Here is an 18,615-nt window from a genome sequence, read left to right as displayed (position 1 = left end):
ATCTTCAATTTCTTAGCAATTTCTCGCATGGAATAGCCTTCATTTCTAAGAACAAGAATAGACTGTCCAGTTTCAGATGAAAGTTCTCTTTTTCTGGCCATTTTGAGCGTTTAATTGACCACACAAATGTGATGCTCCAGAAACTCAATCTGCTCACAGGAAGGTCAGTTTTGTAGCTTCTGTAACGAAACTGTACATCTGAAACTGTTTTCAGATGTGTGAACATGATTGCACAAGGGTTTTCTAATCATTAGTTAGCCTTCTGAGCCAATGAGCAAACACATTGTACCATTAGAACACTGGAGTGATAGTTGCTGGAAATAGGCCTCTATACACCTATGTGGATATTGCACCAAAAACCAGACATTTGCAGCTAGAATAGTCATTTACCACATTAGCAATGTGTAGAGTGTATTTCTTTAAAGTTAAGACTAGTTTAAAATTATCTTCATTGAAAAGTACAGTGCTTTTCCTTCAAAAATAAGGAAATTTCAATGTGACCCCAAACTTTTGAATGGTAGTGTATATATATATATGTATGTATGTATGTATGTATGTATGTATCTATGTGTATGTATGTATGTATGTATGTATATGTGTGTATGTATGTATATATATATATATATATATACACATACATACATACATACATACATACACACACACACACACACACACACACACACACACACACACACGCACACACGCGCACACACGCACACACGCACACACGCACGCACGCACGCACGCACGCACGCACGCACGCACGCACGCACGCACGCACGCACACACACACACACACACACACACACACACACACACACACACACACAAAGTGGAGCCTCGATTTTCGAACTGGGACGTTCGAACAAAAAAATCCAGATTTTTTTGCTTCAGATGTCGGACGAAATTTCGGTTGTCGAACCTCGCAAGATGAGCCAAGAGGACCCGCATGCCAACTGACTCCGTTCGTTATTATATTAATCTGAAGATTGCATCAACTCTAATCATGCCTCCAAAGGAAGTAAGTGGGAGCAGTAAAGTTGATCATGGCGAAAAGAGGAAAGTAGTGCGCAAAACGATTGAATTTAAAAAAGAATTAATCGCAAAATATGAGTCCAGTGTGCGTGTGTCAGAGTTGGCGCGGGGGTTTTGCATGGCAAAATCGACAATAAACTCGATTCTGAAAAACAAAAACAAAGACGCTCTTCAAGGAAGTGATGTTGCGAGTTGTGCTTACCAAACAACGGCCACACAAACTTTGATACAGTACGTATACTGTATGTTATCTTTCATTAGAATTTCTGCATTTTTTTTGTTTTTTGAAATTAAGAAAATGTTTCTACTGTTTTCTTTCACATGATCTTTGAAATGTTGTCTTTCATTGGTAAAAATAAAAAAAAATGTTTTGATGTGCTTTTTTTTTGCCCTCACAATTTAAAAAGATATCTTTTACCATTAGAATGAAACACACAAGCGGGTTGCTACAGATACAGCAATACATTCCCCAGCCTAGCCTACTCCATTAACTCAGATTATTTATATTATTTATTTATACATTACCTACTCATTTATTTATGCAGTTTATGGTGCAAAATAATGAAAAAATGCTTTAAAAAAGGTTTTTTTTTTGCTTGGAACAGATTAATTTTTTTTCCATTATTTATAATGGGAAAACATGAAAATAGCATTTTATACCTTATGTCTTTTTCCTATTTTTGCTATATTTTTTGAGAGTTGCAATCGAGAGAACTTCGAGACTTAATAGTTTTGTTTATTGAGATTGGTGAGTGGAATTATTGTTGTTTGTTCGAACAATTGAGACTTGTAACTCTTTTTCTTACTTGTTCATTAAATTTCTACTTTATAATCATTTAATTTCGATTAATGATTATTATGGTCTTTTATATTTTAAATCTCTTTTGTTTCTCTATCATAGTCATACTGTAAACAGTTCAGTTCTTTTTAAAGTGAAGACAGCTTTAATCCTTGACATCAGGAATTGTCAGATCTGGTTCGAAATAGTTATCTTAAACTCAGCTATGCGCAAGTGTGCGGAAGTGTAAAATAACCTGTTTTCTTAACAAAGACCCCTAGATATATCCGAGATTTAAGAAAAGCTCCAAATCACAGGAAAATAGCCGCCAGGAGAAGGAACACGGTCGTTCTGACGCTGTGTCTCGACCTTAGTTACCCGACACGAGCGTCGCTTGACTTGAGAGGGATTGGCGTACTGAAAAGATTAAATTGACTCCTTCAGAGTTGATTTCTTAGAGGTGGTCAGCACTCGGACGAATATTTCCTGAATTCCGGCTGGTTTAACTCTCGTCTCCCCATGAGGGCTGGGTTACAGCAGCAGGGGTAAAGGAGAATTTTGACCCTTTAAACGGACAGCCGGTCGCTTACTTTTGATAAGTGCAGGATTTGACATATTGAAACTAGCGACCATTCTCATTTTCAAACAATGCAGGATGCTCAAGGACATTGATGGACCACCAGTTTGCGACTAATCTTAACTTTTAAAGTTCTTAAGGCCGACTTTAAGGAAGTGTTTCCCGATTCTTCACCTCTGTTACCAGGTGTTTGTGAGTTAAAGCTCTGCCCTGATTTTCAGATATCCGTCACCGTGTTGCTGTTTTGAATTCTTTATTTAGATGTATTCCTTCACTGATTCTTCAAGATGATGTATTTGGTCAAAATGTTTGACGTTTGATGTGATTTCGCCTCATTAGATAAACATCTTTCACAAATCTTACTTGCAGGCGCTGAAGTGATGGAAACTGTTATTCATAATAACAGTGCCGTATTTAATGAGAATCACTGATAGTAGTTTTTTGGTGAAATATTTTTTTTAATGCTGTTAATAAATGCATTCGTTCTCAAAAAGCTTTTTTTGAATATCCGCACTTTACTACCTACTGAAGGCCAAAAGCTTTCATGCAATGACCTTTACATGTCGTTTATATTCACACAAACACTAAATCCATCTGCTCCTGGTTCGGTCTCCCGGCCAAAATTTAGAACCCAATTCGGCCCACAAGTCAAAACGTTTGCCCACCCCTGCACTAGATGGTAGTCTTTATTACTTTGGTCCCAGCTCTCTCTCATTCACTAGGTCCCTCCGTGTTTCTCTGGGATTTTTGTTCACTGTTCTTGTGGTCATTTTGACCCCACGGGGTGAGATCTTGCATGGAGAACTTGCACAATTGGTGGCTGACAAATTTTTTGCCCCACTGTATATTATACAGTGATCCCTCTTTTATCTCGTGAATTGCGTTCCATAACCACTAGAACCACCCGCAATAATCGAAAATCCATGAAATAGAAACGGTATATTTATGTCCAGTGGTACCTGTACTATTCTTTGCATCTACTACTTACAAACCAATTTTTGACTTCCGAACTGACAAACCAGCCACGCCTACTCCCGCCTTTTTTCCTTTGCTCTGCCATTCCCTGTTCGTCTCAGAGCATTAGCAGTGTCAGCACAGTATGTCCCCTGAGACTATCGCTATGAAACTCGATATCTTAAAAGAGCATAGGGAAGGCATGCATATTGTCGAGCTCGCAACGGAGTACGGCTGGTACCCCTGTAAAAACCCACGAAATACTGAAGCCGCAAAAGGTGACGCACAAACTGATGAGGGATTACTGTACTCCTAGTTACTTCTCTGCATAATATATGAACTTTCACAGGTTCACAGTGCTGTTTGTGCTTCTCAGTGGTGTCTCAACCAGGGACGTGCGGTCAGAGGAGGCAAGGCAGGAAGTTGGGTCCCCCGAGCGTATCGTCTTCGGTTTTAACATAACTATAAAAATTCTGCGATTTTGGTTCAAAATGATACAAAACTACTGAAATTAAAAGGAAAATGACTTTATAATAAAAACAATTGAATTTGTTTTTTCCCCTTTTCATGATGGCAGGGGATAATTTTAACAACATCAACATATGACAGGCAAAAAGGGCAGCATTTATTTTTGTACCAATAATGTAGTACCAATTAGCCACCAATTCCCTCTTATGCAGGGTTGGGTTACTGGGGAATAAGCCTAAGCAGGGAAGCCCAGAGTTCACTCTCCCCAGCCACTTTGTCTATCTCTTTTTTTGTGTGTTGACGATTGATTGACGGGCCGAAGCAATGACGAAACCGCTTGAAATAGTAATGGAAGACTGAGACTGACAATTACACTTTCGTTCAACCTGAAACAAATGACAAACTGACAATGACAGACTGGTGCCCAGGCCGCTGATGGATGTCAATGATGGACCGGCAAACTTAGGTAAAATGCCCACCTCTGGTAAATGGATTATATTTTTTAAATGCAAAATGATGAATGGTGTTGATAAAAAAACTATAAAGTGCACTCGATTTGTCTTATACCATTCCTTCACCGCCAAATAAATAAATAGAACAGAATAGAATGCCCTTTATTGTCATTTTACAACTTAGTTGTACAACGAAATTCGGATAGCTGCTCCCTTCCTAGTGCAAACATACACAATTTAAAAAAGTATAAAATATCTTATTTACAGTATAGCTATTAGTCTAAGAATGAAGGTTAAAAAATCTTATTTACAGTATGTTCAATGTGGGGTTATATGTATTGACATGAATGAGGTTTGTACAGAAAGTAAATAATAAAGAGTAAATAGTTATTGCACATAGTTTTAAAGGAGTGTCGGTGTTGTATTATAGCTGGTGTTTTCTCTCAGAGTTCAGAGCGGTGATGGCTCTTGGGAAGAAACTGTTTTTCAGTCTGGTAGTCCTTGTTCGAATGCCTCTGTAGCGCCTCCCAGAAGGAAGCAGTTCAAACAGCTGGGAGGCGGGATGTGTGTTGTCTTTGATGATGTTATGAGCTCTGCTGACGAATCGGGTGTTGTATATGTCCGTCAGGGAGGGGAGAGGGCAGTCGATGATCCTTTGCGCTGCTTTGACTGTCCTCTGTGGCCTCCCTCTATCTGCAGCAGTGCAGCTCCCGTACCAGGTGGTGAGGCAGTACGTCAGCAGGCTCTCAATGGAGGAATGGTAGAAGGCGAGCAGAAGCTTCCGATCCATACTGCTCTTCCTGAGGACTCTTAAGAAGTGTAGACGCTGCTGAGCCTTCTTGATGACAGCTGAGGTGTTGCGTGTCCAGGAGAGGTCATCAGAGATCTGGACTCCCAGGAATCTGATGTCGTGGACCCTCTCCACAATCTCGCTGTTGATGCATAGGGAGGGGATCTCTTTTTTCCCTTCTGAAGTCCACGATGATCTCCTTTGTTTTCTTGGTGTTCAGAACCAGGTTATTTGCAGAGCACTAGTTCGTGAGCTTCTGGGCCTCCTCCCTATAGGCTATCTTGTCACCATTCGAGATCAGCCCAACCACTGTGGTGTCATCAGCAAATCATGTTGTTGCCGTGGGCCGGACTGCGGTCATGGGTATGAAGACAGTAGAGGAGAGGGCTCAGCACGCAGGCTTGTGGTGAACCAGTGCTCAGTGTGCGTGTAGAGGAAAGGTGGGGGCCAAGTCTCACCGTCTGGGGCCTGTTAGTCAAGAAGTCTTTGATCCAGGTGCAAGTGAGAGGAGGGAGGCCCAGAGTGTCCAGCTTCGTGACCAGAACGTTTAGGATGAAATGGTATTGAAAGCCGAGCTGTAGTTCACAAAGTGCATTCTCGCATAGCTCTGCTGCTGTTCCAGGTGTCTCAACACAGCATGCAGAGCTATGGTGATGGCGTCCTCCGTGGATCTGTTTGTCCGGTATGCAAACTGACGGGGGTCGAGTGTGGGGGCAGTCCTTGATGTGTTGGAGAACCAGTCTCTTGAAGCACTTCATTATTACTGGGGTGAGGGCAACAGTTGTTGAGGCTGGTTGGGGGTGATTTTTTTGGTATCGGGATTATTGTGGCTGACTTCAGGCAGGTAGGAATGACTGCTTGTGCCAGTGAGAGGTTAAAGATCCTGCAGAAAATCGGGGACACCTGGTGGGCGCAGGCTCTGAGCACTTTGGCAGGTACTCCATCTGGACCAGGAGCCTTTCTGGGGTTTACTGCCTGGAGCACACGCCTCACCTCCTGTTCCTTTACAGTGAGTGGAGGGGTGCTGGGATCTGGTGTGGATGGGGGTGGGGGGAGGGCTACAGCAGGTGAGTGAGGCTGTGGTGATTCAAAGCGGGCAAAGAAGCAGTTGAGCTCCTCTGCCAGCGACTCACTTGGGTCTGACGTCATCGCACAGCTCCTGAAATTGGTGATGGTCTGGATGTCTTGCCACACTGTTAGAGATTTGTTCACTCCAACTTATTTTGCAAGAACCACACGGGAGACAAGTAAGTCCTTTTGGACACCTGCAGGTGGAGAGTCCATTCGTCGCTGTGCGTGCAGCGATGTTCGAATAGAGCTCTGGACTCTCCTTCCTGCAAGAGGATATTTATTAAGAGAAACAGAGTGGGGGTATGAGTGGGATGAATAGAAAGCCCTTGTCCTCTAGTCTAAACATCTCAGGGGATGTTTTACGACCTTGCGATAATGAGGACAAGGTAAGGTATTTATTACCTGTTGCATTCCAACATAATCCTATGATAAAGATAACCTGGAAAACCCTAACAACACCTCCCGTGGTCTGTTGCTGGCGAGGTGAGACTTCATCTTCCTCATGTACTCCGCTTTGGCTTTTTTAATTCCTTTCTTCAGTTCAGCCCGAGTTAAGCTGTAAAGGGCTCTGTCGCCTGACCAGAAGGCAGAGTCACGGGCCCTGAGGAGTGAGCGGACCTGGCTGGTCATCCAGGGTTTCTGGTTGGGAAAGACCCGAATGGTTTTGTCCACACACACGGTTCTCATGCAGAATTTGATGTAGTCCAGGACTGACTCCGTGAACATGGCCAGGTCTTGGTGGTGAAATAGGTCCCAGTCCGTGTTTTCAAGGCAGTCCTGGAGTTGACCGAGTGCATTTTCAGGCCATGTTGTTACAGTCCTTATGGTGGGCCTGGATCTGTGTCTGAGAGGAGTGTATGCGGGGATGAGTACCAAGGAGAAATGGTCTGACTGTCCGAGGTGGGGGAGGGGCATGGCTCTGTACCCATGCTTGATGTTGGGAGTACACATGGTCCAAAGTCCTTTCCCCTCTTGTTGGGCACTTAACGTGCTGGTGAAACTGTGGGAGTACAGTCTTCAGATTGTTCCTATTAAAGTCTCCTACTATTATGTGAACACCATCGGGGTAGGCCCGCTGCTGTTCATTGACGGTGTTCAGCAGGAGAGAGAGCGCCGCGCTAGTGTTAACATTCGGCGGGATGTAAACAGCGGTGATGATCACCACTGTTACCTCTCTCGGTAGAAAAAAGGGCCGACATCTAACAGACATGTACTCAATATCGGTGGAGCAGTGCCTCGTTTTGATGCTGCTGTTGTTGCACCAGTCCTCATGCACGTAGATACAGAGCCCCCCACCTCTTTTTTTGCGGGAGTCCACAGTCCGATCCCAGCGGTGTAGCGAACGACCTGCTAGCTGCACGCTAGCATCGGGGATCTTCAGATTCAGCCAGGTCTCTGTGATAATGAGAGCGCAGCAGTCACGAACATAGCGATTTCCCGCAATCTGTAGTTCCAGATCTTCCATCTTGTGGGTGAGGGATCTGTCGTTGGTGAGATACAGGCTCGGGAGGGGTGGCTTGTGCGGTTGGCCTTAGCAGGAGGCCGGACCTGCGGCCTCGCTTCTGCTTCCTCTCCCTCCTCCGCCTGCGACGCTTTCCAGTCCCACAACAATCCACGGAGAGTCCGGCGGTCTTGCTAGTTCGTCCGGGATGTTTTGGCTGTATTGAAATTCCCTCGAGACTGCGGTCTTATGTCGATAGCCAATGTCTACGAGGTCCTGTCGGCTGTAGTGCTGTGCCGCCGAAGCAAAAATACAAAAAGTCCACAAATAGACACATAGAAAACGCAAAAAAACAAACACTGAAGGGGAGAGCCGTGAGCCGCAGCGTCTGAGCGCGCCGCCATCTTGGTTATTCTAATAAATAAATAAATAAATAAATAAATAAATAAATAAATAAATAAATAAATAAATAAACATTGACACGCCTAATCAGCGAAACAGCAAGGTCACGAGAGGTGAACCATGATATAGCAAGGGAACACTGTACTCCCCTAAGTCTGTAAAACTATTTTTTTTCTGTAAGGCAGCAATTAGTGGTTCACATTCACATCCGTAGAATATACACCTAAATCTCGATTTTACGCGGACTTTGGGGTCTAGAATTTGGGAATCGGAAACCGAAAGCGTGTTGTATAGAAAGTGTTGTTTTTTTGGAAAGGCATGTTGTGAGGCAGCTGAAGGGGTCTTAAGTGACTAAACCCTATGTCACATGTGTCAAACTCAAGGCCCGGGGGCCAGATATCATTTTATGTGGCCTGCGAAGACAGATTGTGCATCAAATTCATGTCAACATTAAAATGACAAATTCTTTTCACTTTTAAAAAATAGCTCTATTGCTAGCAATTTTTATTACATTCATATTTTTAAAATATGTTAACAGTTTTTCTTAGTCTCAGTTTTAAAAACTAGTTATTCATCTAGCCATTCACTAGTTTGTCGAGTACCGTGCACTATATATAATTTGAGACATTCAGACATTTATTTGGGTTGGCAGTTTCAATGGCCCTTCGAAGGAAACCATGACTATGATGCGGCCCACAACAAAAATATGTTTGACACCCCTGCCCTATGTAGTCACTTCCCGGGGCTGATATACGGAGTGTTAGGACATGTGCCTTGCACTTGAAAATACGAAAGAAAAACAGAGTTTGGTTGGTGAAGCTCTGAAGAATATTTGCAGGTTTAGTTTCCTTAGCAATCAACACGGTAAATAACATATAACATAAAGCTAACAAAACACTGGTATTTTGTTTGCAAAAACTGTTTGCTTCCTGTTAACCCCCCCGGTGTTCAAATTCATTGAGAGTTTTATTGTGCAATGCATGGAATGCACAAGAGTCCTTCTAGTGGCTCATACAGGGTTACGTTACGTTAATTTACATCAGACATTTTGTTGGGTAGCCAAAGGGGTCGATTTGCCGTCCGTCACCCACACATCGAAGTATGTTGACATTTCATTAAAAGAGAAGCGATGACAATATCAGGCGGATTGAGTAAGTAATTTTGACACGATATGAATTGGATCAAAGAGAGAATAAAGCAGCCACTTATTCTGCCACTGTGCTCTTTGACTTGTGAGTGACTGTATGACTGGAAGAGGTGCTTCCGTGAACTTCCCCCTTTGCGAATCAAAAACAATCCTAGCTATCTGTAACACTGTAATAAAGCAGTCATAATGATCAAACAGCCCAACTTCTTAGTATGAAATGTCTTTTTGTGAGAATCTAAAGAAGCTTTTCTTGTGTAGTTTTTTTATTTTTAAACTGAACCAATAAAGACCTTCTCATAAGCTAACTGTGAGCCATGAGAGGTCTGTCAATTATGAAGAGCAACTTTCACACAGTTTGTTTCCCTTGTTTCCCACTTAACACCCTCCACAAGGGAACAGTCTTCAGTTAATGGTGCTTCCTATTTGCTTGCAAATTTACAGTGATAACCTTGCTTTGTGCAAGGAAGGAACACAGAACTAACCTTTTAAGTCAGTTTGCTTGTGTGTGTATGTGTGTGTGTGTGTGTGTGTAGGTGTGTGTATGTGTGTGTGAGTGTGTCATTTATCTTTTTATCATGTCTCTGCAGACACATCAGTCTTTGTACTTCACTGAAAGAAAGATGCATGTGGGCTTCTCTCTTTCTCCTTGAGTTGGTAGAGTTGCTGCACATGGATATGGGTATAAATAAGCAGTCGGACTTAATTTGATATCGTATGATGCTGCCAAAAGTTAGTCGTAAAATGCAGCAATAAAAGTGTAACAATTTATCCATAGTAACTGTGTATAAACTGTAGCTCTCCTTTACCTTATCTAAATAGGTGTAGCTCCATGTCTTTCCATCAGCAAATACTCTGGAAATTATCCTTCCTTGACTGTCATACTCCCATTTCTCTATGGTTGGACCCCTTTGCAAGCCAGTTACCTGCCCAGTACTGGACACACACAGAAAACCACACTAGTCAAATCACATTAATATGAGTGTTTAAAAATTGCAACTTAGATGGCTACCTTGTACTACATTACTTTAAGTCGTTATCTTCCTTTTTTAAAATTAGACCACAGCTAAAATAGATGTTGATTAATCACTCCCTGACATTGTCTACCTTGTTGAGCAATAGTTTGTAGATGTTAATTCATTTAATTAACGCGTTAAACTGATAGCCCTAGTTAGAATGTGACAAGATAGGAATGGGAAGAAAACAAAAAGCGCCACGTAACTAAAAAAACATAATTGTGTTTGAATGTAACATAATTGCCATTCAAACATAGAATTGTAACTGTGTTAGAATTTAACAAAAGACGGGAAGAAAACAATTCAGGTTTACACATTGCTTTCTCTCTCCCTCTGGTGTATCTCTAAACTCTAATAACTAGGGTCCCAAAAGTACTCCGTGTGTAAGGTGGCCTATAATAAGTGATTTGACACTGAATACATAGAATTACATAACAATCCTGATCAAACAAATTTGTGTAAATTCCTCAGGACACAGATGATTACCTGGAGTATGTCAGGTTAACAGCGAGTAACTTGCTGCTTGGAACCCAGAGCGTCGGATGCCCTTGGGTGTCATAAATGATCTTCAGAAGGAACTTCCGGTGATCATCATAAATCTTCTCTGTTCGTAAAGTGCGATCGTAATCTACAGACAATAGGTTCCTTCCATTCACCTTTGAATGAAAGAGAGATATGTTCACATCTTACAAGGAAATCAAGGCAGTTACCCAGTAGTGGTGAATTTGTTAATGTTAAAGTGCAGAGGTGGGATGCCCTGAGTCCTTGAGTTTCTGCGAGTATTTCACCCAGTCCAAGTCAGCCAAACACTTTAGAGCACAGACTTAACGGTACCACGTCACACACATCGCACAGCTGACATGCAACCAAATAAATAATAGAAATACAACTAAGTTCTGTACCTTTTGTTCCCACAAACCGTAATGACATACGTCCCATTTTCACTTATCATCACAGGAAACTCAGGGATGGACAGACAATGCCCACCTCTGTTGAAGTGTACACATGCAGTCGAGACAAGACACTGATTAATCTTGACCAAAAATCGTCCCACAACTGTAGATCTCATCTTCAGGTGGCAAAAATTCTAAAAGAAAATACTTGGGAAATTACTAAATGATATGGTCCATTTGATTTACTCTTTTGGAACAGTGACACAATATCAGGTTGCTCACTGGTATATCAGAAACAGATATATACTGTTAAATGTCAAATGCTAAAAACATGGACAGATAGATTACAAAATTGTCCAAGAAGAAAGAAGAAACATGAGGCACATGCACAACAACGACTGGTCCAAACTTTTTTATTACCATCTTTGGTTTACATGTAAGCAATGTAAAACTGCTGGACATGATTATAGTGATATAGTAAATGTACCCAATGCATGGAGAAGCCTTTGAAGGACTATGACTGTTGCGCTGGCTTCTGCCAATATTTACTGTTGTGAGCTTTGCAGCTGTAGCAGTAGTATTAAGATTCAAGATTCAAGAGTTTTTTATTCGCCATGTTTGAGCGTGCCAAACAAGGAATTTGACTTCGGTAAATCACAGCCTCTGTTCAACATTTAGGTGACTCACAACAACACTCAGGACATGTGAAAAATGAAAGATATTCTCAAACATCCCCTGATCTTAAACTGATCTTAAACTCCCAAGAGGGCAGGGAAAAACTCAAAACTCCAGCTAGGGGAAATGAGAAACCTTGAGAAGAGACCACAGATGGGAGGGTCCCTCTTCTAGGATGACCAGGCTGCAATGGATGCAGAGAGGACACATAGTACAAACAGTGTAGACAAAAAAGGTGTGGAAAGCGGGATGTTATTGCACAGTAATGTAATGACTCTGAGACTCTAAGAGTGGTGTGAGTTCATCAGAGCAACAATGAGTTTCTGTTGTATTTTAAGGTAGCACAAATATAATACCTATCACAATTTCAGTGTAACTCTTTTAACATTTAACATTATTTTAACCTGAATGCAGGTTTTTCTTTGGATGTCCACTTTCTAGAGTTGTAATATTTGTCCTGTTGGTTCCAAAGATACACTCTTTATATTACCGTAATTTTCGGACTATAAGCCGCGTTTTTTTTTTTTCATAGTTTGGGTTATACTCTTATACTGAGGAGCGACTTATATGTGAATTTTTCACACATTTTCAAAATAAAAAAAAATTAAAAAAAAGTTAAACTGTGATAAACGAACCGTGATGTAGCAAGGGATTACTGTAATTTGAATTTCAAGTGACGTCAGTGGCGCGGCGGTTGATTACATAAAGAACAAAGATTCGATCACGGGATGACCTTTGCCCCACGTACTACCGGCATCATTAGCGGCTTTGTTTGTAAGTGACACGGAGGACGAAGAGTTTGAAGGATTTAATGATTTGGAGTGATACAAAACGTTTGAAAAACTATTGTGGCTTTTACGCACGCCTGGTCTTACTCTACGGAGCTTTCTTTCACCTCCGTGGATTGAAGTCGGGGGCCGGCGCTCGGCCGGGTGGCTGTCCAGTGTCAAGTGGCATGGTGGTACAAGATGGTGTAAAATTAGGTATTGAATTTGGCCCAGGCACATTGGCTATCCCAAAACATGTAGTAGTTCCAAAATTTCACCAGGCGATGGTGTTAAAGCTTGACATGGGGTGACCTGATGGAAATGAACAAATTTAATAAATTAAATTGTTAGCAATTGGGAAGACACAACCTGTTCAAACACGTAGCAATGCACAATTTTGGAATATGAGTTTGCTATGCCATAATTTTAAGATGTAACAGCTTGAGCAATATCAATATATCTGTTTAAGTTGGAGGAACCCATTATTATGTTAAGTACTATTATGGGTTGAGATTGATCTTTATTAGACAAGATATATGTGATTAATGTTGCAATGTTTTGTCCAACCTGTATTTAACATTGGTGTTCCATCCATACCTGAATGTATTAAGTTGTGAGGAGACATTAAGGGCTAATAGGGAAAGAACGAGCAAAACAGGAAACATCTGCATCCGGTGGCCGGTGGCTGTCGAGCGCAGTGGTTGCTGCTTGAAGCAGGGTTGCCAAGACAACCAGAGGTGCAGGGATTCTGACCTTTCACCTACATATTCCAATGAGGTAATGCCAGAAGCCTATAAATATGATGCCCGAATGCAGAGCGGGGCGCTTCTTCCTAGTCAGGGTGATAGCCGTGATGCTGCCCGGAGTAAAAGAACGAAGATGGATTTTTTTCTTTTTGAGATTGAACCAAAATCTACTAAGATGAATTTCCAGAGTCTTCGAATTGGACTTGGTCAAATTTTAAGCTTCGAGGAGGGCAGAGGACACAGCCGCTCCGGGCAGAAAGGGGGAGTCGCCAATTTTACTTTTTTGGCTACGCTCCTCACGGCCGGACCTTTCCTCTTTTTTAAACAGAATTCGGATTTTGGAACAAAGGAGAGCTCGACTTGTTCAATCAAATAGGTTTTTAGACCTTTAGTCTCTTTTTTTGTTCTGAGTGGGTGAGTCTTGTTTTCTTTGTTTTTTTTCGACTTGTAATTCTTTTGCTTGCTTATTCATTAAATCTCTTTTCCTTGCCCTCTTGGGAGTTTAAGATCAGGGGCTGTTTGAGAATATCTGCCATTTTTCACATGTCCTGAGTGTTGTTGTTAGTCACCAAAATGTTGAACAGAGGCTGTGATTTACCGAAGTCAAATTCCTTGTTTGGCACGCTCAAACATGGCGAATAAAAAACTCTTGAATCTTGAATAACCAGAAACATGCTGACTGTCCGTTTGGCCACCCTTATCCCCTTACTGCCCAATAGTTCGCACTACATGCGCACTAAAAAGTAAATAGGAGTTCCTTCATTCTGTTTGGCAATTCGGAGTATTTATTGTGAATGCCATCCATCCATCTTCTTCCGCTTATCCGGGGTCGGGTCGCGGGGGCAGCAGCTTCAGGAGGGACTCCCAGACTTCCCTCTCCCCAGCCACTTCGTCCAGCTCATCCCGGGGGATCCCAAGGCGTTCCCAGGCCAGCTGAGAGACATAGTCTCTCCAGCGCGTCCTGGGTCGTCCCCGGGGTCTCCTACCGGTGGGACATGCCCGGAACACCTTCCCAGGGAGGCGTCCAGGAGGCATCCTGATAAGATGCCCGAGCCACCTCATCTGGCTCCTCTCAACGTGGAGGAGTAGCGACTCTACTCCGAGTCTCTCCCGGATGACCGAGCTTCTCACCCTATCTCTAAGGGAGAGCCCGGACATCCTGCGGAGAAAACTCATTTCGGCCGCTTGTATCCGAGATCTCGTTCTTTCGGTCACGACCCATAGCTCGTGACCATAGTTGAGGGTAGGAGCGTATATCGACCGGTAAATTGAGAGCTTTGCCTTTTGGCTCAGCTCTCTCTTCACCACAATGGACCGGTACAGGGTCTGCATTACTGCCGACGCTGCACCGATCCGCCTGTCGATCTCACGCTCTATCCTCCCCTCACTCGTGAACAAGACTCCAAGATACTTGAACTCCTCCACTTGGGGCAGGATCTCATCCCCGATCCGGAGAGGGCATTCCACCCTTTTCCGATCAAGGACCATGGACTCGGATTTGGAGGTGCTGACCCTCATCCTGACCGCTTCACACTCGGCTGCGAACCGTTCCAGCGAGAGCTGGAGATCACGGCCTGAAGAAGCCAACAGCACCACGTCATCTGCAAAAAGCAGAGACTTATCAGTTGGCTCGGCACCGCGTACTCCCGAAGCACCCTCCACAGAACCTCCCGAGGGACACGGTCAAACGCCTTCTCCAAGTCCACGAAACACATGTGGACTGGTTGGGCGAACTCCCATGCACCCTCGAGGATCCTGCCGAGGGTGTAGATCTGGTCCCCTGTTCCACGGCCAGGACGAAAGCCACACTGCTCCTCCTGAATCCGAGGTTCGACCTCCCGACGGACCCTCCTCTCCAGCACCCCTGAATAGACCTTACCAGGGAGGCTGAGGAGTGTGATTCCCCTGTAATTGGAACACACCCTCCGGTCCCCCTTCTTAAAGAGGGGAACCACCACCCCAGTCTGCCAATCCAGAGGCACTGTCCCCGATGTCCACGCAACGTTGTAGAGGCGTGTCAGCCATGACAGCCCCACAACATCCAGAGCCTTTAAGAACTCCGGGCGGATCTCATCCATCCCCGGGGCCTTGCCACCGAGGAGTTTTTTAACTACCTCAGTGACTTCGACCCCAGAGATTGGAGAATCCGCCTCAGAGTCTCCAGGCCCTGCTTCCTCAATGGAAGGCGTGTAGGTGAAATTGAGGAGGTCTTCGAAGTATTCTCCCCACCGCCTCACGACGTCCCGAGTCGAGGTCAGCAGCACGCCATCCCCACTGTAAACAGTGTTGACGTTGCACTGCTTCCCCCTCCTGAGACGCCGGATGGTGGACCAGAATTTCCTCGAAGCCGTCCGAAAGTCATTCTCCATGGCCTCACCAAACTCCTCCCATGCCCGGGTTTTTGCCTCAGCAACCGCCGAAGCCGCTTTCCGCTTGGCCATCATGTACCTGTCAGCTGCCTCCGGAGTCCCGCAGGCCAAAACGGCCCGATAGGACTCCTTCTTCAGCTTGACGGCATCCCTTACCGCCGGTTTTATTGTGATCGAAAAATATTTATTTCAAATTGTATTTTATTTCATTTGTTGTACACACATTTATGGATATTTTTTATTTAATTATAAAAAAAATATATCACATTATAATTACAGTGGACTGAATCCAGGTATCAAAAGCCACTGTTCACAGATGTGTCCGGGAAATGGGCTACAATAGCCGTATTCCCATGGTCAAGCCACTTCTGAAGCGTCTGACTTGGGCTATGGAAAAGAAGCATTAGACAGTTGCAGAGTGGTCCAAAGTCCTCTTTTTAGACGAAAGCAAGTTTTCTATTTCATTTGAAAGTAAAGGCGCCAGAGTCTGGAGAGGAGCAAAATCCAAGTTGCTTGAAATCCAGTGTGAAGTTCCCACAGTCAGCGATGGTTTGGGGAGCCATGTCAGCTGCTGGTGTTGGTCTACTGTGTTTCATCAAGTCCAGAATAAACGCAGTTGTGTACCAAGAGATTTTAGAGCACTACATCCTTCCGTCTGCTGAAAAGCTCTATGGAGATTATTTCATTTTCCAGCATGATCTGGCACGTGCCCACAGTGCCAAAACAACCAGTAAATGGTGTACTGACCATGGCATTACTGTCTTCGATTGGCCTGCCAATTCCCCTGACCTGAACCCCATAGAGAATTTGTGGGGTATTGTGAAGAAGAAGCTGAAAGACACCAGACCCAACAATGCAAATGAGCTGAAGGCCACTATTGAAGCATCCTGAGCATCCATAACACCTCAGCAATGCCACAGGCTGATTGCCTCCATGCCATGATTTTTTTTTTTTTTTAAACTTGTCTTGCCCAAACACCGCCTTTAGCGATGCAGAGTCCGGCTGTCATCTGTCGTTGATGCAGTAATCCATGCAAAAGGATTCCCAACCAAGTACTGAGTACATTAATGGACATTTTCAAATGTTTGATTTTGTTTTGCTGTTATAAATCTTTTTTTTTTTTTACTTGGTCTGAGGAAATATTCAAATTTTTTGAGACAGGATTTTTGAGTTTTCTTTAGCTGTAAGCCATAATCAGTAATATTAAAATAATAAAAGGATTGCAATATTTCAGTTGATTTGTAATGAATCCAGAATGTATGTATTATTTTTTTAATTGCATTACAGAAAATAAAGAACTTCAGCACAATATTCTAATTTTCTGAGACAGTCCTGTATTTCTTCGCTTAAATAAAAGTGATATTTTAAAAATGTTTTAAACAGTATGTTTAGACAGTGTAAAGAATAAACTTTTGAAAGTGATTGTGGTTAAAATCCAAAATAAGCAACATGACTTTGTTTACTGTTTTGGAGTAGCGCTATAAATATTACGACAATAAGAGCAATGTCACTTCTAAAGACGCTCTGCTGTTCTAACAGCAGCTGAGTGCCTATCACAGTGGAGGTGTCTCAACTTGACTGTGTATTTTATGTCGGTGAAAAATTAACAATCCAGGTTCTCTGGTTAAACTGCATGCTCTGATTTCCATCGGATCACAAACGCACCACAACCGTCATAGTGTCTGTCCCTGTTAGCAGAAGCACACAGCAACACACACATAAACTGAATATGAGCCGATGCAATATAGACCAACACAACATGAAATCTCAAGATTCTCCGATTCTCCACGCATGCACGATTAGCATGTGGCTGACCAGGCCTTGCGCGAACTGACCAGTGGTTTGGCGATCCTGTTTACAATGCGCTCCGTAATTGATATTGGACAATTCCACGGCAAAGCTGAACATCTCTCACGGCACACCAGTGTGCCGCGGCACAGTATAGGGAAACACTGCTATAGAGGTTTCCTCCGGCCACTAGAGGGCACTGGGCTATTGTTGATGAGATCTTGTTTTTTCAGTGTTTTTTTTCCGGGTCATGTCTCCTCCAGAGCTTTACGTGTAACTTGTATCGCATTCCCAACTTTCCCCCTGTAAGAGGTCCCATTTTATGTATTATTAGTTGTGTGTTGCTAGTGTTCCCTGCACATTAAGTTTAATATGGTGTGGAGTTTTTAAAGGCTCTGGATGTTGTGGGGCTGTCCTGGCTGACACACCTCTGCAACATCACGCGGACATCGGGGACCTCTGGATTGGCAGACTGGGGTGGTGGTTTCCCCCTTTAAGAAGGAGGACCGGAGGGTGTGTTCCAATTACAGAGGAATTACACTCCTCAGCCTCCCTGGTAAGGTCTATTCAGGGGTGCTGGAGAGGAGGGTCCGTCGGGAGTTCGAATCTCGGATTCAGGAGGAGCAGTGTGGTTTTCGTCCTGGCCGTGGAACAGTGGACCAGCTCCATACCCTCGGCATGATCCTTGAGGGTGCATGGGAGTTTGCTTAACCAGTCCACGTGTTTTGTGGACTTGGAGAAGGCGTTCGATCGTGTCCCTCGGGAAGTTCTGTGGAGGGTGCTTCGGGAGTACGGGGTGCCGAGCCAAATGATAAGGGCGGTTTGGTCTCTGTATCATCGATGCCAGTGTTTGGTCCGCATTTCCGGCAGTAAGTTGGATACGTTCCCAGTGAGGGTTGGACTCCACCAAGGCAGCCCTTTGTCACCAATTCTGTTCTTAACTTTTATGGACAGAATTTCTAGGCGCAGCCGAGGTGTTGAGGGTGTCGGTTAGGGAACCTCAGCATTGCATCTCTGCATTTTGCAGACGATGTGGTGCTGTTGGCTTCTTCAAGCCGTGATCTCCAGCTCTCACTGGAGTGGTTCGCAGCCATGTGTGAAGCGGTCGGGATGAGGATCAGCACCTCCAAATCTGAGTCCATGGTCCTCAGTCGAAAAAAGGTGGAATCACCTCTCCGGATCGGGGATGAGATCCTGCCCCAAGTGGAGGAGTTCAAGTATCTTGGGGTCTTATTCATGAGCGAGG

At 43.7% G+C, this 18,615-nt stretch overlaps 1 protein-coding gene across 10 annotated transcripts in view; it reads right to left on the bottom strand.

The window, feature by feature from the left end:
* tenm3 (teneurin transmembrane protein 3) overlaps positions 1-18,615 on the bottom strand; it is a 404,606-nt gene that overhangs the window by 38,407 nt on the left and 347,584 nt on the right. For all 10 annotated transcript variants that reach the window (XM_088372494.1, XM_088372486.1, XM_088372491.1 and 7 more), the window contains 2 exons: positions 10,618-10,787; positions 9,925-10,051 (listed from right to left, as the gene is read on the bottom strand). In XM_088372494.1, the coding sequence (XP_088228620.1) occupies positions 9,925-10,051; positions 10,618-10,787 (297 nt within the window). The remainder of the gene's footprint in view (positions 1-9,924; positions 10,052-10,617; positions 10,788-18,615) is intronic.

Source organism: Syngnathus floridae, chromosome 4 (assembly GCF_059516105.1).
Source record: "Syngnathus floridae isolate MCC-2025c chromosome 4, RoL_Sflo_1.0, whole genome shotgun sequence".
NCBI lineage: Eukaryota > Metazoa > Chordata > Actinopteri > Syngnathiformes > Syngnathidae > Syngnathus > Syngnathus floridae.
Note: the sequence above shows the minus strand (reverse complement) of the source record. Positions and strands in the feature narration are given on the sequence as shown.